This window comes from Takifugu flavidus, chromosome 12 (genome assembly GCF_003711565.1).
Source record: "Takifugu flavidus isolate HTHZ2018 chromosome 12, ASM371156v2, whole genome shotgun sequence".
Lineage (NCBI taxonomy): Eukaryota > Metazoa > Chordata > Actinopteri > Tetraodontiformes > Tetraodontidae > Takifugu > Takifugu flavidus.
The window spans coordinates 5,753,246-5,770,685 of NC_079531.1; the positions used below are offsets into that span (position 1 = coordinate 5,753,246).

At 48.5% G+C, this 17,440-nt stretch overlaps 1 protein-coding gene across 6 annotated transcripts in view; it reads right to left on the reverse strand.

Moving 5' to 3' along the window:
• Nucleotides 1-147: 147 nt before the first annotated feature.
• The window catches only part of igsf9ba (immunoglobulin superfamily, member 9Ba), a 36,308-nt gene continuing 19,015 nt past the window's right edge, over nt 148-17,440 (reverse strand). For 2 of the 6 annotated variants that reach the window (XM_057049452.1, XM_057049457.1), the window contains 15 exons: nt 16,843-16,988; nt 15,862-16,004; nt 15,307-15,447; nt 15,109-15,228; nt 14,879-15,029; nt 12,986-13,109; nt 12,488-12,663; nt 11,660-11,886; nt 11,498-11,582; nt 11,251-11,412; nt 10,922-10,967; nt 10,180-10,266; nt 7,976-9,574; nt 4,636-4,766; nt 148-4,540 (listed from right to left, as the gene is read on the reverse strand). In XM_057049452.1, the coding sequence (XP_056905432.1) occupies nt 4,332-4,540; nt 4,636-4,766; nt 7,976-9,574; nt 10,180-10,266; nt 10,922-10,967; nt 11,251-11,412; nt 11,498-11,582; nt 11,660-11,886; nt 12,488-12,663; nt 12,986-13,109; nt 14,879-15,029; nt 15,109-15,228; nt 15,307-15,447; nt 15,862-16,004; nt 16,843-16,988 (3,547 nt within the window). In that variant the 3' untranslated portion in view covers nt 148-4,331. Of the gene's footprint in view, nt 4,541-4,629; nt 4,767-6,822; nt 6,866-7,975; nt 9,575-10,179; nt 10,267-10,921; nt 10,968-11,250; nt 11,413-11,497; nt 11,583-11,659; nt 11,887-12,487; nt 12,664-12,985; nt 13,110-14,878; nt 15,030-15,108; nt 15,229-15,306; nt 15,448-15,861; nt 16,005-16,842; nt 16,989-17,440 lie in introns of those variants that run through there. The other 4 variants (XM_057049454.1, XM_057049453.1, XM_057049456.1 and 1 more) reach the window with 4 other exon arrangements.

Here is a 17,440-nt window from a genome sequence, read left to right on the forward strand (position 1 = left end):
ACCACCTTGAGCCAACTCCAGGAACAAAAACCCCGCTAGCTGCCTGTCTTCCCGCTGCCCAACACTCACACCCTGTGTCCAGCGCTTGAACTACACCCTCGTTGCCATGGCTGCCATCACAGAAGACACACTGGAGGGGAAAAAGGCCTCTTTTGTATTTTTTTATTATATCAAAATACAAAAATTTGAGAGGAAATTTTCATATGGGACTAAGCGTTGGAAATGATATGGTGACATGAATATGACACTGCTCTCATATTCTCACAGGCTGAGCACAGGTCGCGCTCGGAGTCGCAGACCCGCGCCTTGTTTTTGTTTTCTGTTTTATTTTAAATTTTTCCCTTCGAATGGCTGCAGATGGTGACTGCGTTCCCGTCTGGGATGCTTTGAAGCGTCGCGTTTCGTCCAGGTTTCTCTTTGCTCGTTGAGGAAATGAGAGATCCGTGGAGTAAGAAATGATCTCGGATGGTGACGGATCACCGGACAGCAGTGGCAAATGAGAGAAAAGTAATACAAATATTATACATAAGGCTTTGGTACAGCACCATACAGTATGAGTTAATTGCTCACAAAAAAAAGTTAAGTGAAGCTTAATACCTGATGCGCTGACATAAAATAAGACTGAAAACAAACATCAGGTTATTGTCGAAAATGAGCTAAAAAAAAATGCATCTGCTTTGAAATATTTACACATGGACGCTGTCGAATGCAACAAAAAGGAGGCAAATGTGTAAAAAAACAAAACATGACAGAATAAACAAGATAATACAGAATGTAAACATGTGATGTACAGCACAGAGTTCAGTAGATGAACAGAAATGAAATGTTGTAAGTTCTCTTCTCTTTTGAAGCACTACTTGGTTTGTTTAAGTATGAGCATTAGCTAAAACAGTCAACGATGTAGTGCTTATTGTAGCCTACGATAATAATACATTCTAGCTCTTCAGTGCTGGTACACATGAAAAAAAATTAAAAATAACGGAGAATATAGAAAATACTACATATTTCTATTTTCTGTCCGATAACAACCAGCTTGGATGTCCATGAATGATTTCTAAATAGGTGTTGTTGTTTTTTTCCTGTATTGTCTCTACATGCAAGATTAATACAATAACGAAAGAAAAACAAAAGAAATCAGTTTCCAAGTATCATCCTACCAGCACCTAGTGATGCACTAAAAGCTGTAAGCAGAAGGAAAGAAAATTGCTAACAGTACATCCAAAGCAGCCCTCTTAGACACTGTACATGTTTCTGCTGAACACGCAAAAAGAAAAAAGAGCCCGGAAGATGGCATCCATCGGCAAACCACCCCCCCCCAAAAGAAACCCCTCCGAGAGGATGTCCCAGGAGCTCTCTACCAGGAAAATCGGCTAAAAAACCCAAACACAAGTGCGGTCCGATGATGCTCGCTCGTGGCTATACTGTACAGTACTAGTCGGAGGTGTGGTGATGGCGAGATGACGGCGGGAGTGTGCTTTGAAAAACAGTGCTGTCAACCAAAGATCTGCGGAGAAGAAGTGCGTAGAAGAAGAAAAGAAAAGGACTGACGCCCTCAGGTTTCCCCTCCCGTGTGTCCTGCGGCGGTCGCGAATAGAAATGCTTCTCCTCTTTCGGGCCGGGTTAATATTCTCCGTGACATGACAATTATACTTCAGAGAGGGTACCTTGGAAGCACGGACAGACGTTGCAAACACACTATAGAAAAAACAGGTCATCTTAGAGTTCACTTGAAGGTCACAAGTCTCTAGCATTTGAGGTTATACTACTATTTTTCCAGTATTGTCTATCACTGTCGTCACATCATGATACTGTTATGATACGGACCTCTAGCGTCTACCAGAGCTAGCTTAGTTGCTCAAACGTACGGTGGAAAGGAGTGGCGGAAACAGGAAACGCAAAATGGGGGGGGGGGGGGTCTTTTGACTTCTATTCTACAGCACCACAAAGTTAAACATAGCACCAAGTCATTTTGTTCAAAGCAACTATGCCCTAACACACGTCTGTACCCAGCTAATGTACTGTAAACACAAGTTCCTCCACAGCACGTATATTACATGACTATAGCATGTCTGCGACTCTCTTGGAAACCAAAGAAAATAACCGACACTCTCCTTCGGGTTATTTGCTTTGGACGTCGGAAGGCGAACGGTCTGGAGTGAATCTACACGTGTGCTCATGAACGGGCGCAATACAGTATTTACTTTGTTCCGGAAATATTATCATTAGTATCATTATTATTATTATTATTATGGAGGGCGACACATTTCTGCTTCTAAAGCTTTATCCAATGGGCATTCACGTACTATACATAAGAGAAAATACTACTTGTGCAGCCAGCGGGCTATGGCAATTATACATTATATGGTAACATTAAGGTTTTCTTTTCTTAGATAAAATAATGTCTGCTAAAGTATGACAAATGAGGCACCTCAAAAATGTTTTAGAAACATTATTATCCACTTAAAGCCATACTGTAAGCAAATACTTTTATATAGAATCTAATTTGTTTTTCCTGGGTCCTTCCCGTTTATTTTTTTTCTTAAGTGTTTTTTTTTTTGTTGTTTGTTCGTTATTTTTCATCGTACAAGAACGTCTTCCTGTAAAACACGGGTCGATTTTATCTTTACAAATACAATACATGTACAGTACATAACAAATATAGAGCTTTTTTTCCCCGTTCGTTTTATCTTACATGATGCCGATCGCCCTAAAGCGTGCACTTTTCAGACAATCATCGCGTTCTCGCGGTAACGCCGGGGCCGGCGCGTTCGTTTGCGGGCTGAGCCTCTGATTGGTTGGTGGCTGGCGGAGATGTCCCATGTGACTGACCTGTCTCGACGGAATGTGGGGGGGGGGGGGTTGCTGTAGCTGTCTGAACGAAGGGGGCCCTAATGAGAAGATTTAGGGCCGCGTGGGACCTTGGTTGGCTGCTTGGTACGGGTCGCGCGTTGGGGGTCATTCAATGTACTGCGACATTGGGACATTCATTTCCTGTACAGCAAAACATACATTCATTATCGGTTAGTGTCGAAAGTCGGAACACAGAGAAGTAGCTAGCAAGTATTGTACAGTTGAACAGTCGGGGTGGCCGGCGTTTGAAGATTCCTCATCACTTCTCTCTGTAAATTATTTATGTTTCCCGCTACTAAAACGTCCTATTGTTCTTTCTACATACAAACTCTCACATACAGTATAGTGCTTCTTTTCCACTGACGGTATAGTTACTTGTAATTATTCGTACGGGTTTTCTGTGACTGTAATGTCTGAAAATAGCCCGTTATAAGCATATAAGCATGACTAAAGACCTTGATGTATTCTGTAGCATCCTTGGCAGAGAAAGTAAAAAAAACAAAAACATGTTGGAGCCTCAAACTCCCTCAAGAACACACAAATATGAGAAGGCGAAAAAAAAGGCCTTTGTTTTTAACGCTAGAAATAAGTTGAGAAGGAAAAAAAAGGCACCCCAAGACGTGCCGCACCTCACGGATGTCTCCTCCATCGCCAAATACTATCGAACTCTTCCTCGGTTTCCCCGCCCTTTTCTTCCAAACCCCCCTTCAGAAGCTCCCACTTCCCCGCGGAGGCTAAGCTCCTCGCGGGCGCTAAAACCGGGCTGAGCGCCGCCCCCTGGTGGCCGGCAAAAGCCTTCGCAAAACGGCAGGCGCGACTGGTAATTAAAAGCCTAGATGCGGTCAAACATCGAGCCGACTGTTTTGGATGTGTGGCGTGCGCGAACGGAACCGCTGAAATCCTTATATGCTTCGTATGTAAAAAGGTCAAGTGCGTACAGTATACCACAAAAATTACAGCAACTCTGCATTTACTCTGAGGTATATTTTGTGGTAAGAACCCTGTGTTTAAAGACTGACACTATGTGTGTTGTAGGAAAGGTAGATTCTTCCCTGTCCGAGGACGCACCAGGTTTCACAGTACACTGTATCGCTGAAAAACCTAAAGATATGAACCCCTCTATGATCAGTGAGTGAAAAATTCTTTAGCGTGTTGTGACGTACTCAACCAACACATCTGTTATTACTGTTGGAGGAAGCGTATTTCCCTTGTTTTACTATGTATGTACATTATATATCTGTAGAACGAAGTCAGGTTCCTCGGAGACAAGCAACTTAGAAAAGCCATTGTTCTTGTCTGCAGGTGCGGTCTCCGACCTCAGGTCGTTCTGGTTCCCCCTTCCCCCGCTCCCCCCCCTCACACAGGTGAGGCGGCGAGGGCTGCAGGGAGCGGCGGAGGCTGAGGTCGGGTGTTCTTCGAGGGGGGGGAGGGAGGTCGGTTCTTTTATTGAGTCGAGTCCAATGGCTTGGCAGGCACGCGGGTCAGCGGAGGGTGCCGTAATTGGGGCCCTCGGAGTCTGCACTGGCCAGGATGCCTGTCTGGTCCTCCTCGGACTGCCTGCGCTGCAGGAGGGAGGTCAAATAGAGATAGGGGTTCTTCTTGTTCTGCCGTTTCCTCTTCCTGTGGAGGCTGAGATCCTCTCCCTCTGGGGGTGTCTGGGATAGCTGCTGGGTCTGAGAGGGGCACGCACCTATCAGGGGAGGGGGGGGGGGGGGCACAAAGTAACACACCGACCACATACATCGATCAAATGATCTGCGTCCTCTCGTTAAGAGTGAGACGAACCTGTTCCCCGCCCGGAGGTTGTGTTGTTATTGTTGTTGGCGGCCACTCCCTTCGCTTTCGTGATACAGTGTTGTAACAGTGCTGGTAAGCTCTCAGACCCGGCAGGATCGCTAGACGCACCTAGAGGTTCCCTGGAGAAGAAGAGACACAGCACAGCATAGGTTGTCCCGCGTTAATTTAGCGAAGATAGCAGTAGCATTGCTAATTCCGATCGATGCTACAGAATGACGTGATGAGCTCCTGCACTTCTAGTCAGAGTCCTTTCACTAAGATGAGAAACAAAATGTCCGCTTTCTATCTGCGTTGATGGATGGCACAGGTTAGACACAAAAAAGGGGGGAAAGAAAGTAAAAAAGGAGTTTTTCTTCAGGTGGAAGTGGTGAATTTTGGGCTGTTAAATTTCTTAAACAATCATCAAATTAAAGACCCAGGGCTGCTTCGATTTTATCGCAGTTAAAAGCATGAAAATCACTGGACAACACCCTTAGACGCCATGTTTGAGCGCGTCTTCTCAGCAACTGTGCTAAAAATACCACATTTCGAGCTAGTTTCGCGCTCATTCGGCTCGGGTCTTTAAATAGTGACTGCTTCAGAAACGTGAGCAACGCTCTTCTCTTTGTCGTACAGAACTCAAAAAAAAGAAAATAATATCTACTGCTGTCGAAGAGGCACTTTTAAGTCTGAAAACACCAACAGTCTTCAACAGTGCCAAACAGGAAATGCATGATGTGCGCAAGCTAATATGAAAGCAAACCGCAAATGCTAATGTGTTTTTAAGCGACGGAAGTCAACAACAGCTACACTTGCAGCATTAATATTTTCTTTATACATCTTAAAACCATCACCGTTCTCTTTGTTATTAAAATCAAATTCAAGTTTTGAAAACTCACAAGTGTATAAGCGTAAAAAGAACCACGTGAAATATGCGGTACCGTTAAAGGAATCCCAGATTTGAGAAGGGAATAAATGCAAGTGCAGCTATCCTTAGCTTCCTCACAAAAAAGATTTGATGTAGATATAATTTAGCTAACTCTGAAGAAACTAAGTTCATTTCATGAGCAACCCATGCTCCACAAAATGAAAAAAAAATTAGAAAAAAATCCATTTGTAATCATAGAAAATAAAATCATGTAAAGTTAATCTGCACTGTCTCAGAGATGGCGTTACCTCGTAGCGAATACTCTGCTTTTGTTGTCCATCTCTCATAACTAGAGGCAATAAAATTAAACATTTTGGTTCACATTCGCGAGGCTCAGAGTGGGTATTTTCTTTTCAAAGAACCGAATACGCGCTGCTGTGGAACTTGACTTAATGCGTCATTGAGTCAAATTGTCCTGTCGAACGCATGTCTAAAAAAGGTTTAGGAACAGAACGCTTTAGAGACGCTGTCCATCACTGTCTCGCCGCTGTGGAGAGAGAGATTGAGAGTCGTTAGCAGAGAGAGGGGGACAAAGTTTCGACTATAATCAGTCCTGGACACAAAAAGAAACATTTTCATGATGACAAACTGTTAGAGGCCTTAGCTACATTTCCAATAGACATGTACACTGTACAGCACACTTTCATAAACATGAACACTGCGTACAGAGGCTTCACCATGCTGACGGGAGGAGATGGCAGGAAGAGGAAATGGCCGTTAAAGAACAGGTCACATGACAGGAAGAGGAAATGGCCATTAAAAACAGTCACATGACAGCGGAAAACGAAAGCACTTAGGACGACAAATGTAACAGAGAATTTAGTCTGAGGATTGTTATTATTTGTTTGGTTGTAGAGAGAAGTTTAGAGAATGCATGCATGGCATTTTGCACATGGAACAAAACTTTAAAGGGGAATACTCCAGTCTATCTTTCTTGTGCGTCCTCTATTGATTCAAGCTGGTTTGTTGTTTTTGTTTTCTTGGTTTGTTTTTTTTTGTTGTTTTTTTTTCTCAAACAGTCCACAAATGCTTCTCCGCAGTCCAAACCCACTCCTCCTGTTTTCTCACGAGCATACCGACTGCAGCCTGTGGCCGCAGCCGCCTCACAGGTGACAGAATGTGTCCTGCGGCTCATTTTTACCATTATTGTACTGCACTTGAATCCAGCACAGAGGCACGACCCAAAGCGATTCCCCTTTAAAGGAGAGAGTGATTAGAGCCCTCCCCCTGCTGACCCCTCCCCGCTCAGACATGGGTCCGACCCTTACCTATTGCGGCGTAGGGGACCGGGTCACAACGCTGCCCAGATAGCTGAGATCAATCAAAAACAAATCACGTAAGACCCTTACCCGCTATAAAGCAGCAGCCCTATAAGCTACCTTCCCTTTCAGGCCAGTGACAGTCCCTGCATTGTGGCTTTGGCTACTGAATGGACTGTAGCTTCTAGCGCTATGAGGTGGGTGTAAAGGGGGCGCAGGCATCTAGACAGAACTACTGGGGGGGCACTAAGGGAGTGTGAGTCTCAGCACTGCTTATCTTTGGGTGCAAATGTGTAAAACATCCAGCTGAATGTCTCATCATGTGTATCCAGGGGCTGCTGATCTATCGTGAAAAGATGCTAACAAGATTTGCATAAGAAAAGCTAAAAGGGGGCGTCCTTGTTTGACGACTTAATTTATCACTAAATATCTATAACGCTGTTAGAAAGGTTAGATTAGTGTTTTATAAAACATTATATTTCCATTTGAACTTTATAGCCGTCTTCCCGGAGGAAAAAAGGCTCTCTTTACTCCTACATTTGCAAATTCTTTTGAACAGTGGCTGCACAGCACATGCTATTAATAGCATATTAGCATTTATAAGAACTGTATTGATTATTTACTATTTATGGTTTTTTTTTTTGTTATTATTCCAACTCTGCAACTACATGCGAAATGGTTGAGTCATAAAAACTAATAGTTGCACAAAAGACGGGTGACATTTCGGGACGTTGCTCCGGGTGAAAGTATTACATGGTAATAACATATATACGTGGTACAGTCATATCTCTGGTCATATTTGATTACACATCGCGGTGTTATTGCTCAAACCGTCCATGTTGGGTGCGATTTCCTGCTGACATTTGTGACGATTACTTCAGCTGGCTCAAACATGTAGGATGAGGATTTAATTTAGTCTTCAGTTGCCACTGAGGTTTAGGAACGTCTCACTTTTATGAGCTGATGCAGTGTGTGCTAAATGCAATTACATGCCTTCTGCATATTAATTATCAATATGCATCTTAATTATGGCTAAATGGAGACATCAAATTACAGCTGGAAAAATACTGAGGAAATTTGGAATAGAGAACAGACGAGGAGAGTGTAAAGTCTCCCCTTAAAATCAATATGTGATTATTCTCTACCGGAATGGATCACCTACCCTGAGGCTGATATCTGGAGCTGGGAGGGCTCTGAGGGTAGCATCTCCTCCTCTGTCCTTCTCTGGGATGGCCTCTGCCCGAAAACATCCCTGCCCTCTGGAGGGGGAGAAGGGGACTGGGAGGGGTAACTGGCTGCTGTAGAGGCATAGGACATGTGGGCATGGTAGCTGGGGCTGGGCTGCCTGGCTCCCTGAGTGGGAGAAGTGGTCAGAGAGGACCTTCGGGAGAAACTGACTGTAGCCGAGGGCTGCAGGGTGATCTCGGGCATCTCCAGAGACCGAGAGGTGCGGAGGATGCCGGGCCGCGGAGGGGGCCTCACTAGAATATCTGGGGAGCCTGGCTGGGTGCTGAGAGGGCTTTGGGAGAGTGGAGAGAGGCGGGAGGGCTGCAGGACTAGTGGGGGTAAGCTGGGGTCTGCCCGGCGCCCCGCCCTCGGACTGAGCCAGGATTGAGGGCTACTGCTGGGGGCTGTGCTTGGGCTCCCTGCACGGGCTGCCGGGTCAGGGTAAGGCAACACTGGTACACCCACACCGTGGGCCGTGTGTCTGAGCTGGCCGAGACTCTGGGCCTGTTGCATAGCTAAACGCCTAACCGGAGGCCCCAGGGGCCTGTCTCTGCCTGGGGGAGCCACAGGGACCTCCAGCTGAAGGAGCCCTGGGCTTGTTGGGGGCAGTTGCAGGCGACTGCTGTGGGGAGGGTATGGGGGCGGGTCGGGGAGGTCCTGGGGATGTCGTAAGGGATGGTGAGGTGGATATATGAACCTTGGACCCTCTAAGCCCAGGAAGGGTAACTCATGAGGCTGCCAACTTTCAGGGGAGCGAGGAGGAGAGCTCTGCGAGTGTGACAGCGAGTGGCCAGAGGCGGTGTACTGATGGTGCTCCATCTCTCCACTCTCCTCCGGGATGGACGGGTAACCGAAAGGCCCCTCGGCGGTTCCTGGAGGTGAGGACAGAGCGGAGCTACGCGGGCTGAGTTCAGGCATGTAGAACGGAGGCGGAATCCCTGATTCAGCGCGGCTGCCTAGATACCCATAGAAGGGGCCCTGGGGGAAGCCCCTGTAGCGGGAGGCCGGGGCCTGCCCTGAGGCGTGAAGTGCACTGCCCTCTGCAAAGCTCATACCTTCCATGGGCCTGTGCAGGCGGGGGCTGTAGGTAGGGGGCTGCGTTGACTCCAGGCTGGAGGACGTTGGGGAAAGCTGGGGCCGCAGCGTGGGCATGATGGGCGGCAGAGGCCCGGGATCAAAATCATTCTCCTCGTCAGACTGCCGAAACTCTGGGTACATGTCAGACTCCTCGGCGAAGGGGAAGCCCTGGATGCGGCGGGGCGGCGGGCTGCTCTCCATGACGAACCGGCCATCGGGGCCGCGGCTTATCAGCTCTATAGGTGTGGTGACCTCTGCCTCATGCTTGGAGACGCTGTATTTCTTGCTGGCTATGGCACGCTTGGTTTTTTTGTAGAAGGAGAGCTCTTTTTCTCGTTCTTTCTGAGGACTGGGCAGCTTCTTGACGTAGAGGCCCGGTCCGTGAGAACCCTCTGAAGACAGAGAGCGGGGACGAGATGGCGGGGAACTCTCTGGACTTATCTTTCCCGAAGACAACCTGATGGAAAACGCAGACACTGGTTGAATTCTTACGAGGAGGAGGAAAAAGTGCCAAAAAAAAAACCTCGACGCTACTCCACGCGAACCGCAGTTCAACTAAAAACATGACAGAAAAAAGCAAAGAAAGGCAGCTGAAACGAGCTAAATCAAAACAACAGCTCTAGCTTAAAGTAGCGACAGCATCCTGACTGGGCAGCAGGTCATGATCAAAGTCAAAATGGTGGGATGAGAGGGGAACAATGCAGCCGTGACAACCATATCACACATCTATTGACTGGACATCTTCTTGAATTTCCATACATGGCACCAAATGGTGACATGAGGAAAGCTGATGACGTCAAACCAGGCCTCATTTGCCCACACCAGGAGCAGAAATGTCATCATTTACCAGGTCCCTGAACACACCAGCTAGACACACATTAGAGGGAATGCAGATACACAGTTTTTGTGCTGTACATGCAGCTAAAATGGAGCGGTTTAATCCCCGTAGTGAAGGTCTATGCATGCAAATAGGCCAGTCTACTGGATCGTTTCTATCCGATGCATTAACCATGCAGCCGAGCCAGTGCGGTGCACTGAATATTGGTGCAGGCAGGCACTCACAGGGGGCTGGCGGGCGGGGGCAAGAAAGTGCTCCTGGCTGGATCGTCCCAGCAGGGCTCTACCCCCGGCAAGGGGGTGAGAGGAGGCCTGCGGTGGGAGACAAATGAAATGGGCCTGGTTTATCTTTGGCCATGTCACTCACAGGAAGTTCTAAATGTTCTTTGCTTGACTAGATTGATCCCGATGACTAACCAGAGAAAGATAGAAATTTATATATGCAATGGGACTGACAGGATATTCACACAAAAATGGGCCTCTTTTGAGCTTGAGATGCAGTCGTCCATGTGCACAAGAGTTCCAGACAGACAAATACACACATGTGGTGGATACTGTGCATTAAATGTGCAGCTACACAAACACGTTAACATGTAGAATCATGCAGAAAATGTTTAAAGGTTACACAATACAGATGGATCAAAAATCAATACACGTACTGCTGCTTGGGCACTCTGGGTAATGTGCTTAAAATGCTGATTCGGCTACTTTGAACTCTCCTTAATCTGTCCATGAACTGCTCAAGGCTGCCACCTTGCATGTACTTTAACACCTTTACGCAAGCGCGGACAAATAACCTGCTGCATTTTTTTTACAATTCATATATAACTTATAGCCTCTCGCCAGGCGGCTACTTTTGTTGCACGTTGCAGTTGCATTAAAGTTATTAAAGCGTGCAGAAGCACCTAAAAAGATGCTAACGGCGGCTAACGTGTGGCGCAGCGGAGGGGCTGTGGTGTTGACTTACGGTGACTCGATGCTTTTCCTGAAGTGTGTCACAGACAGGGGAGGATCTGAGAGGACAAAACACGCACATTTAGCATTTGTTCTACTAACGCCACATGTAAATCAGGAGCTGAACGCGCGGATGGACATCAGACGATGGGCCTCTCTTGTGTGTAAAAGCCTCAAACCGACCATACCTGACTGGAGAGACATCCAAAGTGAAACGCAAGCACACAACGACCACATAACCTCACTCACGAGGGATCTATTTGCTAACTGGGCCCATTCCTGAATCCATCCATGGTCAGACTGGACTCATTGCTAGGTGGCGAGATAAAGAGTAAGACCTACCTGGTTTACGCTTGAGTTTGCGACGATGTTGCTTATTGACGAAGCAAGCTGCTAGAGTGCTGAACAGTACGGCCGCTGCCAGGAAACATATAGTTGCAACTACGCCCGCCACCACAGGCCGCGCCAGCCCCTCGTCAGGCAACTCTGCTGGTGGGAAGGGATCTGCCGGTGGCAGCGGAGGGAGTTCAGAGAGACTGACAGCTATGATTTTTAGCTACTCTGTTTTCCTTTTTGCAGAGCGACTGACCTGTACTGGAGACTCCCACTACGTTGCTGCTCTCACTGATCAGGTCGACCATGACAGCCATTACTCGGAACTCATACCAGGAATCCTGTGGATTGAAAAAAAACGGAGAATCTGAGGAGTCACACGGCTTTATTTTCCCCCAAAAAAGTGTCGACGACTGACCTGAACAAGGTCTCGAGCGATGTACTCGGTCTCGGTAGATGGGATGAGATCATCCAGAACCTCCCACCTCTCCCCGAGGCGGAACTCCATGATATATCGATCGATGGGCGAGGAGTGGTTCGCTGGGGGGAGCCATGTGAGAAGAACACCGTGCTGCGTGCGATTGGCTGTGAGGCACCGTGGTGGAGTAAGAAGCACCAGTGGTTCTGGGGTACCTAGAGGAGAGCCTGAGCACCAGAAACATTTCACTCAAAAATTAAACGGGCCTCCTAACTATCACTGACATAGCCTGAAGGGGACGAGCTCATAAAAAAAGAACAACACACTCTAATCGGATAAATGCTAATCTCCGCAAGCTAACTACAAGATGTGGTGATGAACTTTTGGTACACGAAAACAGTTTCCTTTTTGAACCATGAGTGGTATTTGCAAATAATCCATCACACGGCAACGATGTGACAGTTTATGTACACGAAACGTAGCTGAAGCCAAACTCTGTTTTGTTTGCAGACGCTCTCAGGGTGTGTGAGCTAGGCCAGAATGTCATTTAACCTCGTTTAACCTCTGTACAGGTAATCTTTCAACGCTCCGAACTATAAACACAACCTTTTCACAGTTGGACAATGCGTATCGGTGGACGGTGAAAGTGAGAGCCCCGTCCGACTAGATCTAAGTCCTGATTTGATGTTGAGTACTGAGTACATTTTGTACCATCAGGTGTCAGTTTAGTGCTCGGTTTTTTAAAATTCCAGGTGTCGCGTCTCGCTTTATTTGCCTCCTTAGTGCTGCGAAGAGGAATAAAAAGAACCCTTCTGATGACGTGCTCACCTGTCGTGTTGACTGTCACAACTTCGCTGAATGGGCCCGTGCCCAGCTTGTTTTGCGCCAACACGCTGAACTGGTACTCTGTTGCAGGTTCCAGCCCTGGCACCACCAACCAGGTCTGAGCACCAGAAACTGGCATCGAATGCCAGTCATGAGGACCGTAGTCTGTTCTCTTTGACCTGACAGCAGAAAAGCAGAGCAGCTGATAAAGACAATATTTGAATTTGAGTCTCTAAAAATGTACAAAATGACTTCATTTGCTGTCATCAGCTGGGCTTATCTATTGTAGCTAATAGCGTAGCGCTACATTGTCATTAGCTTAATTGTCACACTCCTGCACTTCAGAAACAGCCCGTCTTCACTTTCGGTGTCTTGTGTTATCGTTGAAATCTGCTTTTCAATCCGCCTATGCTGCAGCGCACGCCAAACGTTGCTGATAACCTCCGCGTTGAGCATCCGCAGATCGATGCCGCTGACTTAAAGTTGAGTAGGAGCACTTACACTGGACCGTACCACACAGAGAACGTCTGTTCAAAGCCGCCATCATAACCTGGTTCCCAGGATACATTAGCAGAGGTCATTGAGGGCAGTACATGGATATTGCCGGGAGCATGTGGGCTGGTGCCTGAAGAGAGAAAAAGCGTAAGAATTTTAAGTTGCTCGCACATATGAAGCTCTTTAAAATGACCTCTTTGTGTCAAAACATAACTGCTTCTGTCTGAAACTGTTTCACTGAGCACAGATCAAAGAAGCATCATTCAGTTTATTCCTAATGGTTCCCGGCGATGCTGGCTAAAGCCGTGGCCGTCGGAAGAGCGCATTTAAGATCGGCGATGCCCCCCACCACCACCACCACCCCCACCAGCAGCTACCTCACAGCTGTGCCACGTGACCAACAGGCAGTGGCTTCTCTCAGGGATGGAAAAGAGGAAGGAGCGTGTCGGCTGAGGAGCACAGCTGCCTCCACCACCCAGTGACACCTGTCAGCTGGGGGCCCGGCTGAGCGTTGCCAGCTGTGCAACTGTACAACTGCTATTTAGACAGTGAAGCAATGAGCTACTGGGGCAGATCAGGAAACACAGAGTTCACCAAGAGTCGTAGCTGAATTTGGAAAGAAGCATAAATCAAAATAAATAACGGTCGTTCACATCTGGACTCGGGTCAGCTCCAGTGTTGGCTGGCAGCTTCCATCCGTCCACGCCCCCCCCCCCCCCCCGCCTGCTCGCCTCCAGCCAGTGAGCCCTCAGCCTGCCAATCTCTGTCCTGCTCCAGAGTCAGCGAGCAACCCCGGGGCCAGAGTCGGCGAGCAACCCCAGCATCAACTTTTGGGCAGATATGCATCAGTTGCAGAAAAAAAAATGGGCAGACCTGCACTTTTCTTGGATCTCCCCAAAGGTGAAATGTGGGTGCAGACAAGCGAGGGCTGTGGTGAAGGCTGTGGATATGCCCTGAAGGATTCCAGCTACGAGTCTCCCTGGAACTTCCAGTGTTCTTCACTATTGACTGACTCGTTTTTCTCACTCTCCTGTGACCTGTACAGCATCTGGTGCATCTAGTCCAGCAATAGGTCAGCATTCTAGCAGACCCCAGCACCTTTTAACCCAATGTGACCCAATCGAGCCAGCCTGTCTGCGCTCAACACCCTCAAGTATCTGCTTCACGGAACTTTTCCAGATCCTCCGGTGATCCCCCGTGCACATGGACCCGATAGAGTCTCTCGTGCTTACCCTGCTAACAGGAGCCTGGACCCTCCTGACTCTCAGGTACCTTCGATGACCGCATGACCCTCCAGGTCGTGAGCCAGTGCTGCCACTGTGCCTGGCCCCTCTGAGTCTCCATCCTGGCACAATAATCCCTCAGACCCTCCCTGCACAACTTCCCAAATAGCTTCTTTGCCCACAGTGTGGTGCTTGAATTTCCCCTTCTTGTAGTCCTCCTACTTGTCCTCTTCCCAGGTGCTTCGCATGGCTCTGGCTCCCCTCACACAGATGGTAGAGCACCATCCCTCTAGGCTGCGTGAATAAATTTGTCTTAACTTACAGCTAACCTTTCCCAACCCAAACTTTCATATCCTTGTTTAACATTCTTGTCATTATCTGAGCTATATTTAATGGATTTCGGGGGGGAGGGGGGGTGTCCTTGGTACATTGATTGTGCTCCAGCGGACAGGTGGATGCTCCACTGAAGTAGGAATTCACGATTTAAATTAAACCATTGCAGATTAGATCTAATGAAATTTTAATGACGCCCACGGGTGCGCTGCCGAGAGGTGAGCTGTTTTAAAAAAAGCGACGGCCGCACAGAAAAGAGGGATGGAAACCATCTGAAAATAACCGCGGACGGCTCCGTTTGGCTGGGAGAATCGTGCAGAGCGTAGAGCAGATCTCTTTATACCGATGACTAGGATACGTGTGCTGGCAGTGATGCTTGTGACCACGTTGGTGGCTACACACTCCCATTCTCCGTGGTCCTCCTTGCTGAGGGACAGAAACTGCAAGCTGCCGCTGGGAAGGACGTTGTGCTTACTCTTGCTCGGCTTCCCCACCTTCAGTGGACACAGAAGCAACAGTGATTATGGCGAACGGTCATTTCCACGCGCTACGCCGCCGCGTTCAGCTGCGCACCTTCCTCCAGGTGATGATTGGTATATCCGGGTCTCCAGAAGCAGCACATGGAATAACTAGCTCTCTCCCAGCCTCCTGACGGTATTCCCCCCCAGGCCTTACATTAAAGTAAGGGGGATCCTGCGGAAACAGCGCGGGACGGCCACATTAGTCCGTAACCAAATACGCGGAAAACGAAAACATGATTGACAAATCTACCTTTAGCACCAATGTGGCTGGGGAGGACATGCCCATGGTACCCAGGGCGTTGTAAGGCACACAGGTGTAGGTGCCCAGGGAGTCTTCGGTTGCCTCCGCCACCCGGATACTTCCGTCCGGCGTCAGGCTCCAGCCAGGGTACTGCAGGACAAGGACAAGGTGGTGTCAGAAGTGCTGGTTGCAGGGCTTTTTTTTACAGAACAATCCTGCAACACAGCATTAAAGTGGCACCAAGGTGACGATGATCAGAACACGGAAGTGCTAAAATGGTCGAAGATTCCCAGAAACAGATTCCAGATTGCATTCAGCACACAAAGGAGGTTTGAAGAGGGCTTTCAAAAGGTCGTCAGAAAGGTCATTTGATTAAAATCAAACCACTCCTGCGAAATACAAACGTTGATAGTCGGCGGCCGATGTTGAAAGCCGGTTTAAATTAGCTTAGCGCTCGCCGGAGCTACCTCAGGTACGGGACAGCGAACGTTTCATCGTTTTAAATGCGCAGCAGTCTCTTTTGTTCTCTTGCAAATGAGGAGCGCGGCTACATAAACGCCTGACCTTCTCCACTCTGAGAGGATAACCATCTTTCTCCCATTTCACCGATGTCACTGGTGGGTTGGCGTCTACCGGGCAGCGGATGATGCCTGGCAGTTTCCGTGGGACGTAGATGACCGGGGGCATGTTGATCACTCTGGCAGGATCTGAACAAGAAGGAAAAGGTCAGCGCTAACGACGCGGCGTGCGGGAGCAAAATTGGAGATTTGAGCCACTTTTCTTTCTGTCTTTTCTGTCAGACGCTGCAGGAAGAGGCTGCAGAATAGCGTGCGACATCGCAGCGCAGTGGGATTTATTGCCGCCCAAGGAAAGAAAACAAACAAACACAACCCAATCGATGACCCGCTGTGCAGCACGTTTGCAGATGTTGAGGCCGCACGTTCATGAAGCCGCCTCTGTTTGAACAGTTGTCATTTGCGGTCCTGATGTGTGTCGTCGCGCGACCACAACAGGAAGTTCCTCTTGGTGCTGGGGCGCCACTCCCTCCTGTACTGTCCTGTCGACGTACCAGGAGTGATTCCGACACGCTTGGAAAGGGTTCAGATGATGCGGCTCGAGTGCATTTGATGATGAAAATCATTGCCCGCAGTGCTGAGCCCCCCCCCCCCTTACTTCCTCACAATACAGCACAGTAATCAATGACCAGCAGCGAATTTGGGTGCAAATGAGCGAGAGTGGGAGGGGTCAGAGCTGCCGAACGGGAAGGTCAGTGTTTGATTTACCCGTCTGAGCCAGAGGCTCTGATACATTAGGTTTGGTTTCGCTAAAAACCAGAATTGAAAAAAAAAATGGTCAGAGCGGCTTCCTGCGCCCCCGCCTGCCTCGTGTGACCTTGAAATTTTAAGAAGGTTATTTCAGCTTCGCAGCATCCGGGCGCCGCTGCCAGGCTCCACACTGCTGCTGCTGCTGCTGTCCTCCTCGCACAACTGCTCCGCCAAACCGCCTGCCCCTCCCCCTCCACTTTGTTGCTATGGCAACACTCACACTGAACAGTCAGGTGGGCCGACGCTGAGGGCGAGATGCCGAGGCTGTTGCTCGGGGTGCAGGTGTACTTGCCGGCGTCCTCTGGCTTGACCCGGAAGATGATGAGGGTGCCGTCGATGAGGATGCGCACTCGGAGCTTCAGGTCGCTGCGAGTGGGAGACACAGACGACAGGTCACACACACACACACGCACACACACACACCGACATGACAGGTCCAGCCTGTTTTCATTCTCCTCTCTGAATTACACCGACAAGCCATAAGAGAGCAGCAGAGAGCCAAAAAGCTCTGCGAGGATGACGTAAAGCACACACACGGGGTGCATCTCGCTCCTCTGGTACGTCCTTGATCTTCGCCTGAACCAGACGTGAGGACCGAGGAGGCACCGGGACGCTTTGAAACGAGACCTCTGCTGACCAGCAGCGCCCGTCACCTCTCTTCAGAATTCCCTGATTCATCAAAATAACACTGGAGCGTGACGACAGATGACGGGATTTAATCTATTATTACGCTAAACGTTTAGTTATTGGTGTTTCATCCCGATCATTTGTTATGGATTTAATAAACGGAGAGGATTAGAGTCCAATAAAGGCACGTT